The sequence below is a fragment of the Dermochelys coriacea genome, chromosome 1 (assembly GCF_009764565.3).
Source record: "Dermochelys coriacea isolate rDerCor1 chromosome 1, rDerCor1.pri.v4, whole genome shotgun sequence".
Lineage (NCBI taxonomy): Eukaryota > Metazoa > Chordata > Testudines > Dermochelyidae > Dermochelys > Dermochelys coriacea.
The window spans coordinates 97658495-97670739 of record NC_050068.2 but is presented as its reverse complement, the minus strand read 5'-3'; the positions used below and the strand labels follow the sequence as shown (position 1 = coordinate 97670739).

Genomic DNA, 12245 nt, shown 5'->3' with positions numbered 1-12245 from the left:
CATAAAAATAAATGATGAATGTCACCAGACTGCAAGGTTGCTTTTTTTCTCCGGCTGGCCCCTGCTGAATGCAACAATAAAAGCACGAGGAGATTTCCTGACATTATTGAGGGTAATGTTTCATGCCCTAAAACACTGAAACTGCCTTCAGTTGTAAGTGTGGCAGCTTTGTCATTCATGTGCAGTACATCTATCTCTGAGATTTACTTTGTAATGCTGAGCTGATCAGTTTAAAAATACCATAAATTGTAACTTAAGAAAACAAAGGTCACCCTATCAGATCAGCTTCCACCAAAGCAACAAGTCCTTTTCTTATTCAAAAAAGTTAATACTATTAAATTGGGCAGTTATACAGGAGGACTTGATGCTGTTTCAGACGCATAACAGCCTTTATTACAAGTATTTTAACAGACTCTTGTGTTTCGATCTGTGAAAGTCCATTATATAGTGATATGGTTAAAGTGCTGCATTAACTTATTAGTGAAAACTAAAAATTTTTCTTTTCTTTACCATTTGCTAAGGCAGTAAGAAAATGGCCATGAATACAACTGAAGACTTAGCCAACTTAACTTCGTTGCAAAGCCATGCAGTTGCTTATACAAACTGTACCAATGTAGATATGCTTCTGAAGAATTTCTATCTCCCTCGTATGTACAGCATAATCTTTCTGGTGGGCTTCCCAGGGAATATTATTGCAATTTCTGTATACAGGTTCAAGATGAGGCCCTGGAAGAGCAGCACCATCATTATATTCAACTTGTCCTTCACAGACCTACTGTACTTAACAAGCCTTTCTTTCCTGATACATTACTATGCCAATGGAGATCACTGGGTCTTCGGAGACTTCATGTGTAAGTTTATCCATTTTGGCTTCCACTTCAACTTGTACAGCAGCCTCCTCTTCCTCACTTGCTTCAGCATCTTTTGCTACTCCGTGATTGTCCATCCGGTGAAGTTCTTCTCTATTCAGAAAAGGAGATGGGCAGTGGTGGATTGTACTGCAGTTTGGGTGATTTCCCTGGTAGCTGCCAGTCCTGGCAATTTTTTAATTACCTCAAGAGAGGACCAAAACAAATCCATTTGCCTGGATCTCACTAGTTCTGAAAACCTGGACACTATTAAGTGGTATAACTGGCTTCTGTCTGGGTTAGCCTTCTACCAGCCATTAGTGGTTGTGACTCTATGTTACACTGTCATTATCTACACTTTGACTAGAGGGCCTCATACTCACGCTTGTTACAAGCAGAAGGCTCGCAGACTTGCCATTCTCCTCTTGATGGTCTTTTATGTGTGCTTCCTACCCTTTCATGTCTTTAGGGGCATTCGGATAGAATTACGACTTCAACCAGTTAGCTGCCACATTGAAAACCAAATCCACGCTGCTTACATTGCCTCAGACCATTAGCTGCACTAAACATGTGTGGTAACCTATTACTTTATGTTGTGATGGGAGACAACTTCCAGCAGGCCATCCTTGCTCTTTCAAGATGTAAGTTAAACACTATGTGCAGCACACCGGGAATGACAGTGATGTGAATAAGTAAGTCGTCCTTTAAAAAAGAAGCATAGAAGCATTTGATTGCACTTGTCCTGTAACCTCTTTTATGTTCAATTTTGTTTCCTAATAAAATTGCAGATGGCCTCTCTGCCTCTCCAAAATAGCATCCCAAAACTGCAGAGGTTTAGGATTAGGCTATATGTATGTCATGGTTAATAGGTGACTTGTATTACTTTTAAATTAAACTTTTTATTTATTCATTTTATTGTATTTTTGAGGAAACACTTATAGAGTTGGTCAGAAGTTACCTGAGTAGCCTGTCTTTAAGAGTTCAGTTAGCACTCCATTCAATATGGATTTGCCAGTAGCATATTTTAAACACAATGGGAGCCTCACTGTTGACCTCACAACACGAATACAACTTCCATGTTATCATTGATACAGTATCTTATTTAGTAGACTGTGCCAAATGCCACAGATGATGATGATTGAAAAGTTGAGTTACAAACATAGTATATTATTTTGTTAGTCATTTAATAAAACAATACAAAAACTAACATGCCCTGAGCAGAGCCATTTCTTGATTAAGTAGGTAATATAACTACACAAAAACATTTTAATATGCATCCCAGATGTTGAACTCTATAGTTTTGAGAGCATTTTAAACTTTAAAGCATCAAACACTGAAAACATTTTTTACAAACAGTACTGCAAACCACTTAACATGTTTATTATTTTAAATTGCCCATTTTTATCATTGCAAATTTTTTATTAAAGTGTGGACTTTGCCTATTAGCTTCTAGGTGGCAATCATGTATGTGTATACCAGTGAGCCAGATACCTGGTTTCAGGAATGCACCTTTGATTCACACTCAGAGAGGGTTACATGACAATGTAGTGTGATTACTGTGGGGGAGTTAACCACCACATGTTTCTTATAGTGCTAAAATACAATTAATTCTAATTAATAAGAGAGAGTTGTGCTGCATAGTGGCTTTACAACACTTTGCATATGTGACCTTGGCCAATGTATCTTTTTGAAAAGTATTGTTCATTTCAAAAAGAGCCAGCAGAAACATTATTGTCTACAAATGTTTGTTTAATTTTCTGGTCTGTAAAAGTGAGAAAGGCAACGTAGCAGATGCTCCTTCAAAACAGGGCTTGTTCCCACTTGTATGTCTGTTATTAGACTATCTAAATATTGTATTTCAGCAGCAAGAACATTCTGCAGAATAGATCAAGTTGTGGATTTCTCAAATGTAACTTTCCCCGGGTTCCACTATAGGGAGATGGGCTGCTGTCCAGAATCCAAGTTGTGAAGTACAGTCTGCTGACATCAGAGGAACTATAAGGTTATGGGCGAAGCAGTAAGCCCTTGGAGGGTCTCATCCCCTAGTCTTGCTGTACCTGGCAGAATCAGTCCTTGTTCCCCTCTTCCTAGCCTACATGACTGGAAGCTTGGGACCTGCATAAATTCAGGTACTCGCCAAAAGAAATGAGTGTTTTGGCATTACATTTCGTGACAGAATGTGAGCAATTTTAATTTAGATAACCTATTATATAAGAACATAAGAACGGCCCTACTGGGTCAGACCAAAGGTCCATCTAGCCCAGTATCCTGTCTTCCAACAGTGGCCAGTGTCAGGTGCTCCAGAGGGAATGAACAGAACAGGTAATCATCAAGTGATCCACCACCTGTTGCTCATTGTCGGCTTCTGGCAAACAGAGAGTAGGGACACCATTCCTGCCCATCCTGGCTAATAGCCATTGATGGAACTATTCTCCATGAATTTATCTAGTTCTTTTTTGAACCCTGTTATGGTCTTGGCCTTCACAACATTCTCTGGCAAGGAATTCCACAGGTTGATTGTGATTGTGTGAAGAAATACTTCCTTTTATTTGTTTTAAATCTGCTGCCTATTAATTTCATTTGTGACCCCTAGTTCTCGTGTTATGAGAAGTAGTAAACAACACTTCCTTATCTAATTTCTCTACAACAGTCATGATTTTATAGACCTCAATCATATCTCCCCTTAGCCGTCTCTTTTCCAAGCTGAAAAGTCCCAGTCTTATTACTCTCTCCTTATTTGGAAGCCATTCCATAGCCCTAATAATTTTTGTTGCCCTTTTCTGAACCTTTTCCAATTCCAATATACCTTTTTTGAGATGGGGTGACCACATCTGCACACAGATGTTGACTTTACTTTTTTTGTTTTTAGTACCAGGGCTTTTTTTTTAACACAAATTACTTTCTGATCTCATACAATGTCGCCCTTCACCAAAACCATACCCTGACACCAGAAAAAAGCATTGGTTAGGTTTCCCAGGAAAGAGTCAAAAATACAGCAATCTACTAGGAAGAGCAATATGATTGACTAGAATGAGGAAATGAACATCCAAAAGCCAAAGCAGAATTTAACACGTATTTAATATAAGCAAGTTACAATGGGTATGAATAACCATGAGAGCTTCTCCGGCCGACATAGCTACTGCCTCTCGTAGAGGTGGAGTTATTAAGCCAATGGGAGAGTTCTCTCCTGTTGGCTAAGAGCCGCTTCGCCAAAAGTGTTACAGCTGCACAACTGCATCAGTACAGTAGCGCAGCTGTAAGTTTGTAATGTAGACTCTACTCTTATTTGGTTGCTTCCCCTCTTTTCTAATTTTGTCTCATGTATTCCTACCTAGTTTAAAGTTGATTAATTAATAACTGTTTTGAACCAGCAGTTGCTGCTCTTTCTGCTTCAGAAGAGACCACCTACATCCAAACAGCTGCCTCTTGTCACAGAAAGAATTCCAATGTTTCATGGATACAAAACATTCCCCTCTACACCGTCTATGCACCCATCTGCTGGTCTCTGTATCAGTCTAATTGAGGGGTAGTTAATAGGCAGACCATGAGCCAAATCCGGTCCCACAGATGCTTTTGAGTGGTCTGCAAAATTTTTATTTACTTATTATCACTATTGTTATTGCAGTGTGAAATTTTTTTTTCTGGAGTATGGACCTTGACCAAGAAATGTGGACCTTGAAAAAAAATAATTGACCATTCCTGGTATAATTTCTTCCCTTACATGTAGCATCTGGTAACAGGATGGTCACTGTCTCTATCCATGCAGTTTCCTACACTGGTGTTCATTGTCAGAGCATCTAAATCAACCTATTGTTCAGCTATTGACACACCTCAATGTCTAATCTTGATTGTTTTTCCCCCCTAAGTGCTGTAGGAAGTGGTAGTGCAATTTAGAAGTGGCCACTCTTTCCTAGCCTTCAGTATTAAATCAATGCCCCAGCAAGGCACTCAGGGTACTGTGCCACTGGAAGTGCCATCTTTTAAAAGAAATGTAGAATACAGACCAAGACCACTTATGGCCATTACAGATTAGCATTATTATATGTTTGTGGTAGTGCACAGAAGTCTCAGTCATGATTGAGTCCCCATTAGGCAAGACAAATATACATAGAATGAGATGGCCAGATTCGGATTGCACATCATTTTGTAAAGAATGTGGGAATTGTGATGCGTGACCAGAAAGGATTAAACATCCTACTGGATAAATGAAAAGGAGTACTTGTGGCACCTTAGAGACTAACAAATTTATTAGAGCATAAGCTTTCGTGAGCTACAGCTCACAGTGAGCTGTAGCTCACGAAAGCTTATGCTCTAATAAATTTGTTAGTCTCTAAGGTGCCACAAGTACTCCTTTTCTTTTTGCGAATACAGACTAACACGGCTGCTACTCTGAAACCTGTCATACAGGATAAATGGCTCAAATTCAACCCTTAAAAACATATGATGAGATAATGTTTGTGTTTTTGTGTATTTACATATATATTGGTAAAAATCAACAGTATAATCAAACAGTCCCTGCCTATGCTGTATTCTGTTAATTCAGAGATCAAAAGAACATCTTAACATTTAAATGAACTGTAAACATAGGATGTCACCGTACTCATTTCTCTTTGAAATGTAGAGGAAATTATCTGCGAATGGTGGAAAAACAGGCTATTGCCTTGTAATAATCTGTGTGGATAATTACCAGCTATGCATAGGAAATGGGTCCACTTCAAAGTCCACATGACTGCCTATTGTTTGACTAAGGACTCCGATCTGTCAAAGAAGTCCTGGAATTGTATTAAAGACCTTTGGGTCCCAAATCTTTTTATCTCAGATCTGCTTGAGATTTCATGCAGGGGAAGCCTAACCCACAAGGACTGAGAGTTCTGACTGGACCACCCTGAAATATAAACATTGGACTATAACCTTTGAACTATTTCTGAAAGAACTCTTTGCATCTTTCCACCAAATGCATCCGATGAAGTGAGCTGTAGCTCACGAAAGCTTATGCTCTAATAAATTTGTTAGTCTCTAAGGTGCCACAAGTACTCCTTTTCTTTTTGCGAATACAGACTAACACGGCTGCTACTCTGAAACTTTTGTTTATTGTGAGACTTCTTTAGTTTCTTTTTTTAGGAGCTGTAATTTTACTGGTGAACAAGCATAAGTGCTTCAATTCCAGCAAAAGAAAGGAGGTTTTTCCTTAGAACCTCTAGCCAGAGCACTATAGCAACTATGTGGCTGCGTAACTGCAGATTAATATTAAATTGCCGCATAACTATGCTCTAGAATGCAAGCTTCTATTAAGAAGTCTCTAGCTTTTACAGCTGCAATGACATTCAGGTAAACTAAGTATGTATCAATGCAGTGTTAGCTGCCTGAGTCTGCAGACAGCCTGAAAAAAATAGCTGAGCAGTGAATGAGTTCACAACTTTCAGGGGGAAGTTAATGCTTATGCCTGATGATTTTAATGTCAAAACTATTTAATTGCTAATTGCTATTGTGGACACATCTAGCTAATGTGCTAATTAATCACAGTCACATACAAACTGGGTGGGTTGTAGTGAGAAAGTTATTTGCAATCAAGGGTTCCTGGGGGAGGGTAATGAGCAAATTTAATCTTACTCCCTTCCCCAACATCACCTCTTCCCTTGTGCATGAGAAGGGCCCTAACCCAATTGTCAAACTCCAGCTTTAATCTTCTGCAGTTCAGTTATAAGTCATATCCTAGAGCAGAAGCACACTGAAGATTTAAGAGTTGGGGACTATTTAAAGTAAATTGCATTTAATAACAGCTAATAATGTGCTTATTAGACTGCTAGGGAAGCAAGAGTGAAACAACTTGGAGCTGGTCTCTGCTTGAAGTTGTAGCGGTATAACTATGTCAATTACAAATGCATCCGATGAAGTGAGCTGTGGCTCACGAAAGCTTATGCTCTAATAAATTTGTTAGTCTCTAAGGTGCCACGGGTACTCCTTTTCTTTTTGCGAATACAGACTAACACGGCTGCTACTCTGAAACCAGTAATTACAGGTGTGATTTTTTTTTTCCCATTTGCTGACTGTTATACTGGTAAAAGACCCAGGGTGGACACATTTATACCAGGATAAAAGTTGCCAAACCAGAATAAGCTATACAAGTCTGATCGCTTTTATACTGGTATGACTGCATCCACACTAAGGAGGCTTGCCACTTTAATGATAAAGTAACACTATACTAAAGTAAAGTAGCCAAACCATTGGAAGGAAATGCCATGTAATTTCAGACTCACTGCTGGATAACGTAGGCCTAGTGTAGGTCTCACCTATGGCTGAGATGGTAAGCTGACCTACAAGTGCAAACGAAACTTAGTGACCACTTGTATCAGGCATTGTTTTCTATTCTGAAAACGCAGGTTGAGGGAGTTTAAGAGTATGGCCACACTACGGAGATTTTAGCGACATAACTGTGCTGCTACAGCCATGCTGCTAAAAGCCGCGCAGTGTAGCCGCTGTTTGTTGGGAGAAAAGAGCTCTCTTGCCGACAAAAAAAGTCCAACCCCGAAAAGCGGCAGCAGCTTTGCTGGCAGGAGAGTGCTCTTGCCGACAAAGCGCTGTTCACACCGGTGCTTTTGGTTGGTAAAACTTTTGTCATTCAGCGTGTGTGTTTTTTTAACACCCCTGAACGACAAAAGTTTTGCTTTACAAAGTGCCAGTGTAGACGTACCCGTAGTTAAACAAAAGCCAATAGAACCTTTCCCTGCAAATTAACAAAATGCTGTTCAACCTCTTCCTGAACTTGTGCAGACAAGTGTGTTTATTTGACCCTACTGTCAGGAAAGAAGAAGGGACATGAAAGAAAATACTTTGTTGTTCCTCCATGACTCAGTTGTTTTCTGAAAGTAGAAGGAATCAGTAGTGTCAGCTGAAGTAGTATTAGTGCCATTAAGCCTAGGGAAAACAGTTCGCTCCAATGAAAGAATATTTCAAAGCTTGTTTGCCTAAAAGCAGAGAAGAATAGTGGTCCTATTGCCTGAAGTGTCTCATTTGTTTAGTGCCTGAGTGGACACAAAGGCACTTTAGACAAACCTGTGAGAAAGAAAAGCCCCTTTTTATTTGAGTCATATTGTGGGACTGAAAGTAGAAAAGTAAAATGAGTTTTCAAGCCCTGCGCTGAAAGTCCTTCAAAAAATAAAAGTCAAACTCTAAAATAGGTTATAAAACCAGAGAGAAACTCTGGGCTTCTGCATGAAAGTGCAATGTATAATATCATCAATTCTTTATTTGTGGAATCTTTAATGGTAAACTGAAAGGCATTTTATTTTCCAAGATCTCATTTCAAGGCTCTTTGTTTATACAACAGCAGATGTCACTAATACCTAAAATAGAGCAGGGAGCGGTGGTCACTTCCTGGGTACAGGTATTAGTTATGTTATCAGTGCTTACAAATAAAGCCCGGAACTCAGACTTTGTAGAGGAAGTTATTTAATTGTGGGTTTATTTTGTTATATATTTGTAGTGTGCGTCATTGGGTGGGGTGGTGGGGGGTGATGGACATGTGGGGTGACCAAGTGTCCTTCCCTTTAGATTGTGGAGCCTCACCCCAGTATGGGGAGCCACCGATCATCGCAGGCAACCATTCTTTCCTCTCCAACCCTTCTGCTACAATCCTTGTCCAGACCTTCTGGTTACTATCATGCTGACTGGAGTGGCTCACAACTGTAAGTGCCTACCGCAGGGCAGACTGTCAGCAAACAAGGGCAGACACCCCAAACTGGTGGTAAGTTCTATAATTAGATTTCACCAAGCCAGTAACAAATGTGAACTCCTGGATCACGATCAGTCTCACCATGGAGTCACACACAGTCCCCTCAGACTCTCCAGTCAATCTTGCCACCCAGACAAACTGAACTTCATGACAAAAGGTCACAAACCTAAAATCACACCACATCAGGTTTCACCCAGTCCCAAGAGACCAGTGACTATCCCCAGATCAATTGATACTCCAGATCTTACACCAAAGACAATTCTTGCAGCCAATTCTTTAGTAAACTAACTAAAGGTTTATTAGCTAAGAAAAAGAAAATGAGAGTTTTGAGAGGTTAAATCAGGTAAAATATATATACAGGTGAGTAACAGTCTACAATTCCAAATGGTAATAGAGGTGTAGTAATCCGCCAGTTTCCCCAAAGTCTCTCAGGGCTACCCAGAATAACCCTGGGGATCTCTGTCTTCTTGTTCATTTTTTCTGCCCTGCTAGAATCCAAACAGTCCAGAGATATTGTTGGTTTGATCCCACCTCTACACTACACGGACATGCATGCTTGAGTCTCCCCCGCCTTCGACTGCCGTGCGGCAGGTCCCCCGGCTTCAAGTGGGCCCGATCCTTTTTTCAAAAAAAGTCCAGAGACAAAGGATCTTTCTTTGAATCCATATTTATGGTATCTTCACATAGAAAGCAAGCTGACAGTGTCTCCATCTCTATGGGCTTTTGCTTTGATGATGTTGAGTGAGGAATGCACTTTGAGTCTCTGACCTCAGGTCATCAAACCACAATGGCCATTTGCTTGGGAATTAGCATTTTCTGTTAAAGTCATTATGTCCTTCATTAGCGTTTCACAAGGCTTCTTTGATGTCTGATGCGTTATTTAGTTGCAGGGGTATTTCCAATGTAAATGTGAGCTATTACATTGTAACAGGAACAGATAAGTGAAAACAATACAAGTAACATTCCACTAGTTTTCATGAAGTTTAAACATCTGAATACATGCTTATACGTTTAACACTTTGATCTATACTAACACTTAAATGAATTGGCCTGGGGTTTTGTAAAGTACACATTCCTCCCTGTACTGTAGTTATACTATTCATCACAGAGTCCCAAAGATGGACAAAGATGATGTGGTTTGACAAAAAGTTGGGGTAGGCCTAGAGATGGAGTGTACTTTCGTGTGTGAATGACCCTAAAGTGGCAACTCTTCAATGAATACATGGCTTTGGCCCAATTGTTTAATGAGTAGTGGATGGAAGAAAGACAAAAATTGTACTGAGTGATTTCAGGTTTTAAACTTTTTTTAAAAAGTCTATTCCAGTCATTTTATTACATATTTGTCAGCAGGAATTTATCTTCTGACAGAAAAGCCACAGATCCTGAACAAAGGAGTTTTCTGAGGTGTAACTCCATGTTTGCAAGGCCCTTTGCGATCCTTGCATATATTATCTGTATTTTACAGATTAGGACACTGAGGTACAGAGAATTTAAGTGATTTGCCTGAGGTCACACAACAAGTCTGGTGGTAAAGCCAGGATAAGAACACAGTTCTTCCAGTTAAGTGGTTCAACTAGTAGACATGCTTCCAATAACAAGAGGATATAATATAATATAATATATTGCTAATATAGTTCCTATTTTTAAGAAAGGAAAAAAATGTGATCCGGGTAACTACAGGCCAGTTAGTTTGACATCTGTAGTATGCAAGGTTTGCACAAAAAGTGGGAGTGTGCTAATAAAGTTTGCAGATGATACAAAGCTGGGAGGTATTGCCAATTCAGAGACGGATCGGGATATTATACAGGAGGATCTGGATGACCTTGTAAACTGGAATAATAGTAATAGGATGAAATTTAATAGTGAGAAGTGTAAGGTTATGCATTTAGGGATTAATAACAAGAATTTTAGTTATAAGCTGGGGACGCATCAATTAGAAGTAACGGAAGAGGAGAAGGACCTTGGAGTATTGGTTGATCATAGGATGACTATGAGCTGCCAATGTGATATGGCTGTGAAAAAAGCTAATGCGGTTTTGGGATGCATCAGGAGAGGTATTTCCGGTAGGGATAAGGAGGTTTTAGTACCATTATACAAGGCACTAGTGAGACCTCACCTGGAATACTGTGTGCAGTTCTGGTCTCCCATGTTTAAAAAGGATTCAAACTGGAGCAGGTACAGAGAACAGCTACTAGGATGATCCGAGGAATGGAAAACTTGTCTTATGAAAGGAGGCTTAAGGAGCTTGGTTTGTTTAGCCTAACTAAAAGAAGGTTGAGGGGAGATATGATTGCTCTCTATAAATATATCAGAGGGATAAATACAGGAGAGGGAGAGGAATTATTTAAGCTCAACACCAATGTGGACACAAGAACAAATGGGTATAAACTGGCCACCAGGAAGTTTAGACTTGAAATTAGACGAAGGTTTTTAACCATCAGAGGAGTGAAGTTTTGGAATAGCCTTCCAAGGGAAGCAGTGGGGGCAAAAGATCTATGTGGTTTTAAGATTCTACTTGATAAGTTTATGGAGGAGATGGTATGATGGGATAATGGGATTTTGGTAAGTAATTGATCTTTAAATATTCAGGGTAAATAGGACTAATCCCCTGAGATGGGATATTAGATGGATGGGATCTGAGTTACCCAGGAAAGAATTTTCTGTAGTATCTGGCTGGTGAATCTTGCCCATATGCTCAGGATTTAGCTGATCGCCATATCAGGAGGGAATTTTCCTCCAGGCAGATTGGAAGAGGCCCTGGAGGTTTTTCGCCTTCCTCTGTAGCATGGGGCACGGGTCACTTGAGGGAGGATTCTCTGCTCCTTGAAGTCTTTAAACCATGATTTAAGGACTTCAATAGCTCAGACATAGGTGAGGTTTTTTGTGGGAGTGGTTGGGTGAGATTCTGTGGCCTGCGTCGTGCAGGAGGTCGGACTAGATGATCAGAATGGTCCCTTCTGACCTTAGTATCCATGAATCTAGGATGGCTGTGGGATCTTCCAGCAGACACAGGCTCCTATAGCAATAATGACAACTTTTATATCTAGTATGAGAGCGTTTAGGTAATTTTTTTTAAAGTGCAAAGTCACAAAGGCACTTCTGAGAATTTTACCTTTAACCTTTTTGGTTGTTAAGTATTAATGATAAAATTTCAACTAGAACCATGCCAGCTCAATATATGCCACCATCCAGTTCCTACATCATATTCTGTGTCTGTGAAGAAGAAAAATCCCCTTGCTGCTCCTCAAGCATGCATGTCCGTGTAGTGTAGAGGTGGGATCAAACCAACAATATCTCTCATCTATACACAGATGGGACCAAATCCTCAGCTGATGTATATTGGTGTAGCTCCATTAACTTCAGAATAGCTATGCTGATTTACACCAGACAAGAATTTGGCCCCCAAATTTCACTGGAGATCTGGCTCTGGTCCATCTCTCTGTAATGAACTAGAACCCTTGATAGGAATGTATCTTCCAAACTTTGGATCAGAATATCGATCTGAATTTTCAGCTTGGTCCCATCTTTGGTCAAGAATGCAGTCACTTACCTTCATGCCAACACTGTATGCTGTGCATATGAATTTTTTCCTTTCACACTCCCATCCCTCATGACCCAGATTGAGAAACAGCCCTACTGAAACAGGTAATTATTAGCACTCTATT

The 12245-nt window shown here is 39.9% G+C and overlaps 1 protein-coding gene across 1 annotated transcript; it reads left to right on the top strand.

The window, feature by feature from the left end:
- Window positions 1-532: 532 nt before the first annotated feature.
- On the top strand, window positions 533-1544 carry LOC119849797 (2-oxoglutarate receptor 1-like). Its single transcript, XM_038387018.2, is given in 3 exon segments — window positions 533-1391; window positions 1394-1498; window positions 1501-1544. Coding segments are annotated over 3 exon segments (1008 nt in total).
- The last annotated feature ends 10701 nt before the right edge of the window (window positions 1545-12245 follow it).